The following is a 16582-nucleotide window of genomic DNA, read 5'->3' on the forward strand; positions in this document are numbered from 1 at the left end:
TCCCGCCCCCTCCGGCCGCCGGGGCGCTCTCCCGGGCGGCGCGGCGCGAGGGACTGAGCATGCGCGGCGCCCGGGCCGCCTCCCCGCGTCAGGAGGAAGCGTCCGCGGCGCTCCCGGCGGCTGCGCTGGGGTATGCGGTACCGGCTCGCGTGGCTGCTGCACCCGGCGCTGCCCAGCACCTTCCGCTCCCTCCGCGGCTCCTGCCCGCCGCAGCGCCTCCGCGGGTAAGCGCGCCCGGCGCCTCGCGGCCCGCGGGTCACGGCGGCCGCGCTCGGGCTGCAAAGTGGTGATTCAGCACTTGAAGCCGCTCCTCGCGCCGCCCGTCGGGGACGGCGCCCCGAGGCCGCGCGGGGCCTGGAAGGGCGGCTGGAGGGCCTGGCCGGGAGGCGAGGGCGGTCGGGGCTGTGACCTCGGGTCACGGGGCGTGTGTCACAAGTGCGGGCGGCGCGGGAGCGGGGTCACCCCGAGGAGCCTGCGGGGAGCGGACCGCGAGCCCCGGGCCGGCTGTCTCCGGCCATGGGGTGAATGAGGGAATCCCAGTCCGGGGAGACCGCTTCTCGCCCTCCTCTCCCGCCTCCCCGGCTTTTTCCTGCGGGGACTGAGTTCCCAGTACTGTCTGGAAATGTCTGCTTTGGAAACGTAAAGTTTTCCTGCCTCCGCCTGAGTGACTAGACGGCTGTTGGGTTTCCTGCCCGGGAGAATTTGGGAGCCGAAAGACACTTGGTGTCCGTCACGGTGCCTCCATGTACACCCGAGAAAACGGAGGCCCAGAGAGATTGTGTAATTTCCCCACAATTGCAGAGATTGTGGCAAAAACCAGGAGCGGGAAGCAGGGCTTTTATTTATAATTTATTGCCATCCGGTGGCGTTCTCGCTCCGTGTTGCCGCTCTGTGTGTACTGAAAATTTTCAACCTTGTTGCAAAAGCTGAGTACTCTTTCTTTACTTTGAGTAGGAAGGAATTGGCAAAGGTGGGCAGTATTGTTTCGCTCTACTTACTGTATTCGAACCCTTTCTCTGAGTTTTTTTTTTTAAGATTTATTTATGCATGCAAAAGCTGGGGTACAGGCCAGAGATGGGGGGAGTGAGAGGATTACCCAGGGACAGAGTGGGGAACAGAATAGGCAGATCGACTGAAATACACTGCTGAGGGGAGCAGGGGGTGAGTCAGGAGAGGTCTGCTGCGCCATGTGTTTAGCTGGCTGGCGGGGGATTGAACTCGTGCTGCAGCGGCTGTGGATTGCTTCATAGTGCGGTGCTTAACCCCTTGCACCAACAGGGAGGCTCCCTTCCTCTGGTTTTGATTAAATCTAAGATCTGCCAAGTACAGGAGACTGTGATAGGACCCTCCCCCCCCCAAACCCCGCCCCCGGAAATATGTGTTCTTCTTTCCAGGGAACTTTGACTTTGTTGGAGGGGATTAAGATACCACGAGAGTATAGCCGGCTAAAAAGATGTTTGACCAGGGCCAGAGATGACCAGTGGGCAGTGTTTTCTTTAGAAACACATTGTGGGGCCTCCCCTGGTGGCACAGCGGTTGAGAGCTGGGTTGCGAGGCAGCCCGCAGCACCTGCAGCGCCAGTTCCATCCCCGGACATGGGCGAGGGTCCCACAAAAAAAAAAGGGGGGTAGAAACACATTGTGGGGCAGAGATAGAGGAGGGTGTCTGGGATAGAGGTAGTCAAGTCTAGGTGTGCAGGTAATCTGTACTGGGGGGACAGGGAGCACATTAGTCTAGTTGGGTCACTGGTGAATTTCCATTGGGAGGAATTAGGCAAAAACAAGTCCTGCAGTATTATAAAAGTAGAATAATAATTTCCTGGGCCCTGAATTTTAGTTGGACTTTTCCTCTGTGAATAGTAGGGAATCATTAAGAATTTGGGGGCTGGGGAATGAGCTGATGAAATTGGTAGATTTGGATATTAGTTTGGTGACTGTACTGAATGTTAAAGAGCAGCTGGAGAGAGACCTGAGGCAGAGAAACAGGTTGGGACTTAGTCTTTACTATATGAACTAGGATGGTGGGTTATAGTACTAAGAAGGCCAAAAACAAATGAAGAATCTTTGGAACTTGTTTCCCTTCTTTCTTTCCCACTACACCACAGAATCCTCTATAAAATGTCAAAAGATCAACGCACTTTTTTCTTAATTCATGTTGATAGGCAAGATTTATTGCTACCAGATTGATTGTTTTCAGTGTGTGGCATTTGTGATTTTTAGAGAAAGCATCAATTTAGCAGTTTCATACAACTAAAAGATTTGCATGTCCTATGTACAATTCTACTTGCTCTGTGGTTTCTCCCACTGTTCATTGATGAAGCAATGGCAGGTTGAACAGAGCTTTAGGATAAAGTTGCTCTCAGAGAGGGAAATTCAGGAAATTCAAAGCATGATGAATGAGATCAACATTTAGAAAACTCTACCCTAAAAATTATTGACTGCAGCTATTAGGGAAAATGTAGATCTAATCTAAGGGACCAGGGCATAGTTTTAGGAAGGAGAGTACTAACGTCTGAAACTACCACACATACTCAAATCTTGAGGAAAGTGATCAACCCTATCGTACATAGTAGGAAGAATGTTTTTAACATGTATGGTCATATTTGATAGAAGAGTTGAAATTTAACCCATTACTGTCTCATGCGAGAGCTTGAGCTCTGAACTCAACAGTGTTTGGGCATTTCTTTGCTCTTGAGAAAGTAATGGTCATAAAGCATTTGTATAAGATCAGTTCATTTTAAAAAGCAGCCTCACTGTCCCCTTTTCAGACCATATTGGATAAATTGGACCTATATGTAACTTTCTGAGCTATAGGGGGAACTTAGAGGTAATAGATCAGTTCCTGGCAACCAAAACCCCCAAGCATCAGTCATCTCACTTTGCAGGCAGCTCTACTTTGCATTTCTCTGTTCTCTAGGCTTAGGAAACAGTGGTATACCAGGTGGGACTATTAAGAATCAATCTTTTAAACTACTTTTAACCAGAAAAAGTGCTTTTTAATGTCTACAAGGACAGGATACCCTTGAGTGTTTTTAATTAGCATTGACCCAGTCCACACATAGTACAAAGTTATTCTGCCTGTATGCCTTGGAATTTTGGCTTGGGGACAATATCAAGTTCACTGCTAAAAGTCCAGTTTTATCCTTTACCAAACAGTTCACCACTTTTACCCACCCTGCCTTTTTGTTATTGTTGTTTTTTTTAAAAAAGATTTATTTATGTATACAAGAACTGGGGTACAGGCCAGACATGGGGGGGTGAGAGAACTCACCAGAGACAGAGTGGGGAGCAGAACAGGCAGATTGACTGAAATACACTGCTGAGAGGAGCAGTAGGTGAGTCAGGAGAGGTCTGCTGCACCATGTGGGTAGCTCCCTGGCTGGGGCTCAAACTCATGCTGCTGTGGCTGCAGATAGCTTCATAGGTTGTATCTTAACCCCTTGCACCACCAGAGAGTTCCTCACCCTGTCTTTGGTATATGTTCTCATAAGAATTGTTCCCCTGTTGGTATTTTAGATCTCCTAAACATGAACCCGATCAGCCTGCCTGTCAGCTAAGGTGACAGGGCTAAAGTACTCTTGTTCCATAGTGATAGATTCTCTAGGTATGTTGGCTTCTGGAGCCCCTGGTAGGGTGTTTCCAGTTGAATTGTTTTATGGTCTCTGTCTGTTCATTCAGCCATTATTTGAATGTCTGCTGTGTAGTGATCACTTACTGTGCTCAGCATTGTGAGGAATACAAAAGAGTCAGTGGTCATTTCTGTCCTCAAGGAACTTTCAATCAAATAGTGGGTAGTTTCACTCTTTTACAACCTCTGACCATTTACTAAGCATCTCCACTTTTGTGTTCTGTTGTGTCTTTTAAATTATTAAAAAAAAAATAATGTTTTATAACCATACTTTCTTCTTTGAAAAGTGGAACTTGTAAGTTCGTGCAGAGTTAAAGCTAGAAAGTCTTTTATTCCCTCCAAAGAACTATAGTTTCCCCTTGCCTACTAAAAGTGGGTAACTTAAAAAAAAAAAAAGGTAGGACTTTACTGCTCACTAAGTAGGAGGTATCACATTCTGCCTGTCATGTTTATCATATGAATGAATGAATGGTTTCCCTTCAAACCCAGTTTTCTCTGTTGATTTTCCTAGTTTGGTGTATGTCAGTATCATTTTTTTCATTTTGCCTGGAAATTGGATTAATCTTTGAATCTCCCTCTTTTCCCTAACTGCCAGGTCCCAAGATCAAACTATTTTGTGTCTCCCATCCCAAAGTTTGTTGGCGTAAACTTGATCTTCCTCACCTTTGTAGTTCAGAGCATAATCATTATCCCCAACATCGCACATCTACAAGTTTCATAGCTGAATTTTTTTAGCGTCTTATCATCCTACTAATTGACCGTTATCAGATTAATCCTATTATTACACTACTTTCCCCCTGCCTTTGTCTTGCTTAGACATCACCTACGTTTGTGCACTATTTTAAGATCAAATTCAGACTTGCTGACCTGGCATTTAAGTGTATCGTAGGTTGACTCTACCTTAACTTCTCAACATAACTTTAATTTTCACTGACCAGACTCACCAATTTATTGTCTCTTGTTCATGCTTTGTTCATTTCCAATTTTAGAATGCCCTTTTCATTTCTTTTTTTTAAAGATTTATTTATTTATGCATATAAGAACTGGGGTGCAGAGTAGAGGTGCAGGGGGTGAGAGAGGATTCACCAGAGACAGAATGGGGAGCAGAACAGGCAGATCTACTGAAATACACTGCTGAGGAGAGCAGCAGGCAAGACAGGAAAGGTCTGCTGTGCCATGTGGGTTACCTCCCTGGCTGGCCAGGGATCAAACACGTGCTTCAGTGACATGATAGCTCTGAGATCAAACATGTGCTTCAGTGACGTGATAGCTTCAGTGACGTGATAACCTCCCTCTGTGCCACAGGGAGGCCCCGGTTTAAAGTTAAAGACAAAGTTCGTATAATAGCAAGAAGAAAGGTCCTTTGGGATCTAGCCTCTCACCACATTTTTGATCAGGTTCAAAATAATCACTCTCACTTCTTTGTAGTCATACTAGTCTCCTTGCTTGACTTGTGCTTTATCAGATTATTTTCAGTTTTTCCCTCTCCTTCAAATGCTCTTTTACTAGTGAGATCAGGAGTGCTTCACAGAGAACATAGGATTAGAGTAAATGTCTTTGAAAGAAATATAAAATTTGAATGAACAGGCTATCACCTTGCCCCAGATCTTAGGGGCATGATGGCAGTGCTGGTGCAATGCCAAACCAAGGACATTTGCACTCCATTGACTTGCTGCTTGGAATTATATTGCTACCACAGCAAGCCTGGCACTCTCCCAATCCCTTCTCAAGCTGCTACTTGTGACAAGGGGCCCATCGTTCTGCCCGAGCTGTTGCTTGTGGTAGGGAGGCCCTGAGACTCCATTGGGCTGGAAATTTCCCTCTAGCCAAGTGGATGCTGGCAGCCCTTCTTTTCTGGGGCAGGAGCATTGGACAGAACAAGCATAAACGACAAAGCAAAGCAGGCAATGGAAACCACTTCCTGGGACCGTGAGAAAAAAATTGGATGAACAGAGAAGAAGAGAGATAAGTATTTTAGGTAAAAGAAGTGGTACTAGTGAAGACTCAGAAGTCGGGAATCTTGTAATATAATCAAGAGGGGAGATTTTATCATATAAAAGCACAGAACCTCATATCTTTTGACCAGTAGAACGACATATGAAAGCTGTGTTTATAGAGGATTACTTTGGTAGTTGAAAGCACAGGTAGAGATTGAAGGATAAAGAAGTAGGGCAAATAATAAGGAAAAGAGTGTCTGTAGAAGATAAAGTATGAAAGAGGAGTCAGAACTGTGATTGGTATAGTGGGAGATGGAGGAGTCAAAGAGATCTAAAGTCTTGGGCCTCACTGACTTTGAGATTTAGTGTGGAGATGAGCCTAGACAAGGAGGGGCCACAGTGTAGGGAAATCTCTTGTGGGGAGGTTCACCTTCAGGCGGGAGGAAGTACAGCTAGGGAAGTAGTTGTTCCTGCCTGGTGGGTGGCTGGTGTTCTAAAGGAATGCCAAGAGAACTGTTGGTCAGGTACAGTGGTAGGACAGTGACACAGTCTTTTGGGCACTTCAGAGCTGGCTCAGGAAATTGGATGACTTGGAGGGATCTCTCAGGGCAAATGAAAAGACTGAGCAACCCTTAAATGCCCAGAAAGGGAACCAAAATGATAATGAAGTCTGTAGCTCTAGGGAAGTGTTCACTTGAAAGATCAGAACCAGGTTGGAGTCTTGTACTACCACTGGAGTTAATTAAATTTCCTCTGCTCAAATATAGGAAGTGGGGGGGGGGGGACCTTCCTGGTGGCACAGGGGTTAAAGACAGCCCTATCAAGCTATTGTCAGACACTGCAGCATGAGTTTGATTCCCCAGTTTGATTCCCCTGCTGGTCAGGGAGGTGACCCACATGGCACAGCAGACCTCTCGCCTGCTGCTCCGCTCAGCAGTGTATTTCAGTAGATCTGCCTATTCTGCTCCCCACTCTGTCTCTGGTGAATACACACACACACTCTCTCTCTCTCTCTCTTCTGGCCTACACCCCAGCTTTTGCATAAATAAATAAATCTTAAAAAAAACCAAAACCTGCAGGTTTAAAAGGACCCAGACATTTAAAACAAAACAAAACAAAACAAAAAACATAGGAAATGGGTCCAGAGCCTCCAACAAGGCTAAGCAGCAACCACTGATGCTGCTGAAGTTAGCCATAAAAAGTTTAGTTTTATGTGAATGTTTATTATGTTATAAATTGTATTTCATAGCTTTCCATATGTTGTCTTGTTTTATGACCACATTAATTCTGAGAGAGTGGTATTAGATTATCTTCTTTTTTTTAAGGTAAAGAAATTGAGGCTCAAAGAGGTTAGCTTGCTAAAGGATATACAGCTAATAAGTGTCTTAGCCAGATAAGAATTCTGGAGAGGGCCCGTCTAAGAACCTCAGGGGTTAGCCAATATAAGCTGTGATGAATAGGGAGTCTTAAAAACAGAGTGGTTGTTGCACTTAAATTTGTAATTATTTATATGGGAAAATATATGTATGTATATAATACCGTTTCTAAAAGGAGATAACCTTGAAAATGTATTTATCTTTGGAGGGTGCAATCTAGGTAATTTGTATTTCCTTTATACTTTGAAAATAACCCTTTGTATACAACCAGAATAACTTTTTTTCGTTATATGGGTGATTATTAAAAAAAAGAAATAAAAAGTGCTTCAACTCCCAAATTTGAGAACTTTCTTGTTTAATGATCTGGGATGAGGGTGGTGGGAGAGGGAACCATAAAATAATTTGTGTCTTTATTCTTAGGAAAGCTTTTGATGTACTTTTCCCCCCTACCTTTTGTTACTTTTGGTCTTCTAGTAACATAAAATTTTTAAAATATCATCTTTAATGTATAGACATCCTTTTATGTTAGCATTTTTCTTTTTTGATGGAGGATGGTGAGTCTGACTACCTGTGTATTTTTAGTTAAAAACCTTAATTTTTGACTAATTTTATACTTACAGAAAAGTTGTAGTAATGCACTTCTATCCATAGTGATAATGTAATTACCAACAACAAGTCATTAGTATTTTTGTGATGCTGCTGGGATTTTGGAACCACAGTGAGTGGACAGCTACTTGCTTTTTGTGTGACCTGGTGCCCTTTGCTTCCCTCTTCAAGCCTGTTTTCTCATCAGTAACATGGGTATATTAGTAGTATCTACCTCACAGGTTTGTAGTGAGAATTAAACAAGAAATGCATGTAATGTATATGTTTAATCATATGTTGTGTTCAGTGAATGTGGACAGTAACAGCAATGCCACCATAACTATGAAGACAAGAAAGTATTATGTATATATCATATCCAGTTATGGATGGAACAGCTGGCTGTAATTTCAAAGTTGTATGCCAGTCAGCTAGATGGAGCTTGAAAGGTAGCTTTTCTTAAAGTCTGTATCTAAGTAAAGAAACAAAGTAGCCTCTTTTTTTTAAGATTTATTTTATTTATTTATGCATACAAGATCTGGGGTGTAGGCCAGAGGTGTGGGGGTGGGGGTGTTGTTGGTGAGAGGATTTACCAGAGACACAGTGGGGAGCAGAAAAGGTAGATTGACTGAAATACAGTGAGGGGAGCAGGAGAGGTCTGCTGCACCATGTGGGTTAGCTCCCTTGCCTGGGATGGAACTCAGGCTGTAGTGGCTGCCTATAGCTTGATAGTGCTGAGACTTAACCCCTTGTATCACCAGGAAAGCCCAACAAAGTAGCATCTTGTGTGAAAGGGAGAGTCTAGATTGTTAGTTTCTAAACTACTCTATCCTATAGTATGAAATCCCACTGTACAGCAGGTCCTTAAATAATGTTGTTTCTCAAACCAAACCAGTAACAAACCCTGAAAGTCTGACTGCATAATTGAGGCTGCAAGAAGGGGAGGATAGAGAGCTGGGTATGGAGGGGGCTCATTGGACTATGGCGGATGATGGTGGTTTGGTGGTAGGTGTGGTGTAGTAACATATGTCTGAAAAGGTGTGATTCGCTGAATCATACACAGTATTGTGAACCAATATTACTTGAATTTAAATTTAATAATGTTTCATTTCTTTATAATGTTGAGGGGGGAAAAAGAATCCTAGCTGACATTAACAAAATGTTATTTGAATACTTAGTTTCCTTATAATTTGTTTCCACTTAGAGTTGCAGTTTAAGACTCTACTAACTACATTAGGTGAGGACTATGTAGAAAGAAACAAAAGCCTAAAAGTGAAGCAATATTGGGCCAAACCACTTTAGGTCAGCAATTGAGTGAGAAACTAGGTTCTGGAATTGGACAGTGATTTCTGTTCCAATGTCTGCTTAAAACTTTCATCTCACGTGACAAACCACTTAATAAAATTCTTTTGGAAATTGCCCCAGTTGTGAGCCAATAAACTAGTTTAAGTGAACCAACTTGTCAGCATCAGTGAATGGAAATGGAGTCTAGATTTTTTCTTTATTAATTAGCTCTTTTATAACGTGGTGTAGCTGATCCAAGTTAACAACAGAGAAGTTTAGTTTGGGCATATAAACTTAGTAAGAATATCCTGATACATTCAAATTCTTTAAGTTTTATCCTTTTGAAGATTCTTTCTGGACTATTCTGTAAAGTACAAAGATCATCTAGTAATTTTCTATCCACATATAACCATACTCAACAGCTCTCAGTATCCTTCCAGAGATTTAGTCACTATACATAAGAAAAACTTTCTTACTTCTTGGAGTGGTTAAGAGCATGGTGGTTTGATGTCTGAAAACTTGGGTTTGAATCCTGCTTCTATTTAATACCTCTGTGACCCTAACCAAATAACTTTTAGGGGTTTAATTTCTGCATCCAGTAAAAAAGGGAATAATACAATCTATGTAGATTTATTGAAGATACAATACAATGTTTATAAAGAGTTTATTCGGTGCAAGATACTGAGCATTCAGTAAGGATCTGGCTGTGTTTCTAAAGCAGACTCCCTTGTGCACTAGATCACTTATTTATTTAAGGACAAGGGTTCTGTAAACCTCTTATTTTCTCCTTCACTATAAGTTTAACCCTCTCTTCATGTTACCTTTTCTGGTTTAGATTTTTTTTTTATTTTTTTTTTTTTATTTTTTTTTTTTTTTGCTGTTTCTTTTTTTTTTTTTTTTTTTTTTTATAGAGGCATGCTTTATTTATTTGTTTGCTGGTTTGTTTGTTTGTTTTGTTTATACATGCACTGGGTACAGTCAGAAGCGCGGGAGGGTGAGAGAATTCACCAGAGCCAGAGCGGGGAGCAGAGCAGGCAGAAGGACCGAGGTACACTGCTGAGGGGAGCAGCGGGCGGCAGGAGAGGTCTGCGCGCCATGTGGGACCCTCCTCTGGTGGCCGGGGAGCAGCCGGGGATCGAACCGGCGCCGCAGAGGCCGCGCGCAGTTTCGCAACCCAGCGCTCAACCGCTGCGCCACCGGGGAGGCCCTAGATTTTTTTTTTAAATAAGTAAATAGATAATAATTTAATGTAGATAACTGTGTTTTTTTTTTTAAAGATTTATTCATTTATTTATTATTTTATTTATTTATTTATACAAGCACTGGGTACAGTCAGAAGCGCGGGAGGGTGAGAGAATTCACCAGAGCCAGAGAGGGGAGCAGAGCAGGCAGAAGGACCGAAGTACACTGCTGAGGGGAGCAGCGGGCGGCAGGAGGGGTCTGCGCGCCATGTGGGACCCTCCTCCGGTGGCCGGGGAGCAGCCGGGGATCGAACCGGCACCGCAGATGCAGCGGGCAGCTTCGCAACCCAGCGCTCAACCGCTGCGCCACCAGGAAGGCCCTAACTGTCTGTGTTTTGGTGAAGTTTTCTCTGGTTTATTTAAGTGGGTAGTATTTGATTGCAGTGATTCTTAACCATTATTTTTAGATGCTAAAGTCAGAGCTATAAACTCTAGGATCTTTCATCTTTGGCACTATTGACATTTTGGGCCAAATAATTCTCTGTGCATTGTAGGATGCTTAGCAGCATTCCTGTGCTCTATTCACTATTTGCAAGTAGCACCATTGCCAGAAGTCAGCATGAGCACCAAAATTGTCACTTATTGAGAACTGCTGATAAATAGTGACTCTAGCAATTGGAGATGGATAATTATTTACCTGTTTTTCTGGTAGTCTTATCAATTATCTTTCTATTACCAGCCTGCCCAGGTAATGTTACTGACCTCTGGAGATGATAGTATGCAACTGGAATTTGTATGAGTATATATTGAGAATGCTAATAGTCACATGGTGATGATTGAGGTGGTCTGTTTGCATCCTACTTCCCCTAGTAGTACCATAGTAATTTTATAACTTTTTAGAAAGTAATTGTGACTTTTTTGTTTTTGTTAACTTTGATCAGCTTTATAATAATGATGATTATAATATAAAGTTCCTTTTGTGAGCCTTCTATGTATTATATACTGTGCTTTGGTCAAGTTGATTTTACAGGAGAAAGTCTGTAAAGGTTACCCTAATTTGATGCAACTTTAGTTACCTCTGTTGATTTAATGGACCCATATGAAAACTTCATGTCACTCTTGACTGGCAAAACTATATGTGGTTAAAAATTCCAGTTTGGGGGCTCCCTGGTGGCATAGGGGTTAAAGTCTCAGCGCCATCAAGCTATTGCTGGCCACTGTGGCATGAGTTCTATCCCTGGGGCCAGGGAGCTAACCACATATGGCACAGCAGATCTCTCCTGTCTTGCCCGTTGCTCCCCTCAGCAGTGTATTTCAATCACTCTGCCTGTCCTACTCCTCACTGGTGAATCCTCTTACCCCCTGCGCTTCTGGCCTACACCCCAGTTCTTCTTGTATGCATAAATAAATAAAAATAAATCTTTAAGAAAAATAAGTAAAAATACCAGTTTGACCAGAAGAGTTGAGTGGTATGCAAGATCTGAACAGCAAAGGGGTCATTTGATAAACCTGAGGATATATAATTACTGATCCAGTTGGCTGGAAGTGGTCAGCGCATCAGAGCTGGCATGGAGGATCAGATTAAGGCAGAGTGCTGGTCAAGCTCTCTGAACCAGCATTATCTGAAGAGGGCAGCATTCTCTTTCTTTCAGAACCAGGGTATACATATAGGTACAACTGAGACCTTGAGTGGGAGATGCACCTCTCTGTACAGAGTATGAATGTTTATTGTTGGCTTTCCTTGAGGGGCTGACTTTAGAGAATTAGTTATAGGTTGGTAACACTTCCTAGCCTATGATTTAATCTTTAGAAACCATGGCAGAAATCTTTGAGCTGTCTGTAGTGTCTGGGATCATGGTGCATCTATCAGGAAGATGACCTATATTTAAAATTAATTCAGAATTTGAAGCAATGTTAGCTTTATATGGTTTTATTTTAAAATAAAATTTTAAAATAAAATTGAATTTTTCTAATTCAAATTCTGGAGTGAAAATTGTTTGATATAAATTGTTGAAAATTGCTGAGGGGGCAGCAGTGTATTTCAGTCAATCTGCCTGTTCTGTTCCCCACTCTGTCCCTGGTGAATCCTTTCACCTCCCACACCTCTGGCCTGTACCCCAGTTCTTGTATGCATAAATAAATAAATCTTTTTTTAAAAAAAAGAAAATTGCTGAGGGGGAATCTATTATTTAAACTTTTTTTTTTTTTTTAAAGAATGTTGTCTTTTTTTTTTTTAAGTTTTATTTATTTTATTTATACAAGCACTGGGCACAGTCAGAAGCGCGGGAGGGTGAGAGAATTCACCAGAGCCAGAGCGGGGAGCAGAGCAGGCAGAAGAACCGAAGTACACTGCTGAGGGGAGCAGCGGGCGGCAGGAGAGGTCTGCGCGCCACGTGGGACCCTCCTCCGGTGGCCGCGGAGCAGCCGGGATCGAACCAGCACCGCAGAGGCTGCGGGCAGCTTCACAACCCAGCGCTCAACCGCTGCGCCACGGGGAAGGCCCTATTATTTAAACTTTTAATCATTTTTCTTTTATTTGGATTACATTAATGCTTGTTATTTGTAATTGGCCCTGGATATGTCAAGTTTTATTTTATTTTTAAGATTTATTTTTATTTATGCATACAAGAACTGAGGTGTAGGCCAGGGGTGTGGGGGTGAAAGGATTCACCAAAGACAGTGGGGAGCAGAATAGGCAGATCTACTGGAATGCACTGCTGAGGGGAGCAGTGGGTGAGACAAGAATGGTCTGCTACACCATTTGGGTCAGCTCTCTGGCCAGGGGATCAAACTCATGCCGAAGTGGCTGGTGATAGCTTGATAGTGCTGTGTCTTTAACTCCTGCACCATCAAGGAGGTCCTCAAGTTTTATTTTTAAATCTTAACTGGGGTCTAAAGTAATTACTAAAAACTAGCTTTCAAATCGTACATAATCAGTAAACACTTGAGTTAAAAATTCTAACATGCTTTATTATTTACTGAGTTGGCACAGGCTATATTCAAACAGGCCTTCTATTTGTTGTGGCCAAGATGACATCAACAGAAATAATTGTCTTAGGATATACCAGAGAAGGCTTTGATAATCATCACATTAATTGGATTATTATTTCTTAGTGACCGTTCTTAGTTTAGTATCTGTTTGATAAGGATAATTACTTCTCACTATCCAAGTGGTACTATTTCCAGGATGGCTTTTGGTAGAAGGTAACTTATATCCTTGAGTAATTCATGGACCTTGAGTAATTCACAACATCCCCCCCCCCCCGCTTTTTTATGTTTTATGGTATTTTCAAAAACTAAAAGACATTTCACTTATAAGAGTTCATATTGATGAATTTTCACAAACTAAACATACCTGTATATAAAGCTCATTTGTAGTACCCCAGAAGGACCCCTTATGCTTCTTTTTAATTGCTGTTTCTTACACCATGGATAATCACGATCCTGATGTAAAGACATAGCTTGATTTTACTAGTTCTTGCACTTAAAATAAATGTATTTACTTTTTTGCATCTAGTTTCTTTCACTCAACCTTATGTCAGTGAGATATATACTCATAGTTGTACTTTGTTCTAGATTATTCATTTTTATTACTGTATACTATTCCATTATATGACTATATCAAAGTTATCTTATCCCTGTTAAGAGACATTTGATCTAGTGTTGGCTGTTATAAATAGTATTACTATAGGGCCTCCCCTGGCGGCACAGTGGTTGAGCACTGGGCTGTGGAGCTGCCTGCAGCCTCTGCAGCGCCGGTTCGATCCCCGGCCTCTGGCAAGGGTCCCACATGGCGTGCAGACCTCTCCTGCTGCGCCCGCTGCTCCCCTCAGTAGTGTATTTCGTCCATCTGCCTGTTCTGCTTCCTGCTCTGGCTCTGGTGAATTCTCTCACCTTCCCATGCTTCTGAGTGTACCCAGTGCTTGTATAAATAAATAAATAAATCTTTTAAAAAAATAGTATAGTATTACTATAAACATATAAATGCTTTCTGAGTATATCTAATTAATGATTTGTTAAGGTATGTTGTCAGTTTCAGTGTATCCTGGCAGATTTTGAAAATGGTTGTACCAATTTGCATTTCTACCAGTAGTGTATGAGAGTTTGGATTGCCCTATATCTTATCATTCACTTGATATTTTTCCATCTTTTTTCCTTTAGCCATTCTAGTAAGCCATTCTGGTAGTATCTCAGAAAATCTGCTGTGGCAAAAATCAGCTATGAGCTTGTGTATCTTGGGACTTTAATCTGTCACATCAAGCTCATGTACCCACCAACCCTCAAGTTTCTTTTCATTGAGGAAAGCCCTTCTGCTTGGGCCAAACATGATCTTCAGTCTGTACCCAGAATTGGCAAATAACACCAGAGAAAAGAGGTGATGCCCTTCCACTCATTTCAGAGGTTTCTCCTCTCTCTGGAATTCCAGTGCCTCCAATCCTCATTGCTTTCACAACTCTCCAACATCTGTGAAAACGTAATTCTTTAACTTATCATATTTTTGTCTAGTTATTGAAGTAGAGACAGGTTGTTGTGATCTCTTATATCCTACCTAGAAATGGGAGTTGTTGGTAAATTCTTGGGATTTTCTATATACATAATCATGTTGCCTGAGAATAATGATAGCTTCCCCCACTCCCCCTTGTTTTCTTATCTTTATGTGTTTTCTTTTTCTTGTATTGCTGGATTGATTAGAGTTACCAGTAAAATAATGACTAGAAGAGGTGATAATGGCATCCTGTTCATGGGGAGTTAGGGTGTTTGCAATATTTTACCATTGAGTATGATAACTGCTGTAGTGTTTGTAGATTGTAGATTCGTTTTCAGATGAAGGAATTTTCTCCCTCCTATTCTAGTTTGCTGACTTTTTTTTAAGGTAAGAATGACTTGAATTTAGTTAACTACTTTTTCTGCCTCTGCCAAGATAATTATATGATTTTTCTCTTGTTCCCTAACTTAATGAAAAATAATTCACCTATTTATGTTTGTGGTAGTAATTATTTTCATGTTTCCTTCAGTGCATGAGACAGTTCTATACTCTCTTCTTTCTTTAAACTTGCTGTTTCTTTAATCCTACCATCCATTTGCCTTTTGCTTTTTTATCAGCAAAGTATAATGAGATAATATGGTTTTCAGTCCAGGGACTCTTTTGACAGATTAGAAACATTCTTCCCACTTCTTCCTCTGCCTGTTTTTTCCTTATGGAAAGGAAGGAGTAAAAAACTAAAGCATTTATTTTGACATATTTTAATTTTTGTTTCCTTGTTTTCTTGTTATTTTGGATTATAAGCAAAGAGAATGAGGTCAGGGAAGGACTGTGGGGTGGTAACTAGGAGCCTGGAAGAAAACAATATATGATTGTCTTAGCACCACCTTCTGTCCCACCCCTTCCCACGCTTCCTCCTTCTCTGTGGTTCAAAGCTTTGCCATGGCTTTGCCTTGGTTGTGTGAATGCCCTTGGGCAAGCCACTTAGTCACTGAGCTTTTGTTTCTTCATTTTGGGTTAAGGAGAATGTTCATCAGCAGCTGCTGTGTCCCAGCATTTAGGGAGAAAAGTAAGATTAAATGAGTAGTGTATAAAGCATATGACATTTTAAAAATGGGAGTGTTTGGTAGGATTATCTTTGTACAGGGACTTTTATCTCACATTTCCCTAATAGTCAGAAGGCAACCTGTGCAAGAAGCATACTTTAAAACTCCCTTGGTCCCCAAAACCACAACTCTAAGAGACCGTCTATAGCGAACTGTGTGTCAAGAGAAGAAATGGAGGTTTTGTTCATTTGCTTAAACCTTCCTAAAATCTCTATGAAGTGTTCTGTTAAGCTTTTGGAATGAACGGCTATTGTTACCTATGTAGTAAAATTAAAACAAAATTTGGGAATGCACTTATCTCCAAGATGATAGAAGTATTAGGAATACTTCTAATACGAATATTAGTAGTATTAGGAATACTTCTGTAGTATTCCTTTACATTGCAACCACTCTTATTTAGGGTTTGTTTTTTCATAGCAAACTCCTTTCCAGAGGGCCAGAATTAGAACAGCTGACTTTCTGCCTGGAACAAAGGTAAAACATCTCATCATGGGGAAAATAAGGTTTAATTGATGGTATTTTAGTTTATACCCACCTTTATGCCTCAACTGATGAAGAACCTGTCTCATGGTTTCGAGACATGTCGTTATTTTTTAGGTCAGATAACATGAAAAATGTCTGGGTATATGTGGTCTTAAACTATGTTAACATAGTGAGGCTCCCTAGGTTTCATGAGATTGCTTACTCTACTTACTTACCTCTGCCTTCTGTTGGGATGAAAGGATGTTTATGGCGTGGTTCTAATTCCAGACATTTTTTTTCTGGGTGCCTCCTCCACATTCAAGAGTGCCATAGGTAAGCCTCTACTTCCACCTATAGTTTTAGGAGTGGGTGGATGGATTCCACAGAAGGGAGGTTTGGGTTTTTAATTTGACTATTAGCATGATTATTCATCTGTGCAGGTTTATAGGTCATCCGTTTAGAAATTAGAAATGGATCAGGTTTAACTTTATTTTATTTATTTTTTTTATTTTTTGTTTTTTTATAGAGGCATGTTTATTTATTT

The 16582-nt window shown here is 41.6% G+C and overlaps 1 protein-coding gene across 3 annotated transcripts in view; it reads left to right on the top strand.

Annotated features, from left to right (window-relative positions):
• Nucleotides 1-132: 132 nt before the first annotated feature.
• The window catches only part of IDE (insulin degrading enzyme), a gene marked incomplete at both ends in the record, with an annotated part of 74135 nt that continues 57685 nt past the window's right edge, over nt 133-16582 (top strand). For all 3 annotated transcript variants that reach the window (XM_084246386.1, XM_084246387.1, XM_084246388.1), the window contains one exon: nt 133-224. In XM_084246386.1, coding sequence (XP_084102512.1) covers nt 133-224 — 92 coding nt within the window. The remainder of the gene's footprint in view (nt 225-16582) is intronic.

Source organism: Talpa europaea, assembly GCF_964194135.1.
Source record: "Talpa europaea genome assembly, chromosome: 10".
Classification (NCBI taxonomy): domain Eukaryota; kingdom Metazoa; phylum Chordata; class Mammalia; order Eulipotyphla; family Talpidae; genus Talpa; species Talpa europaea.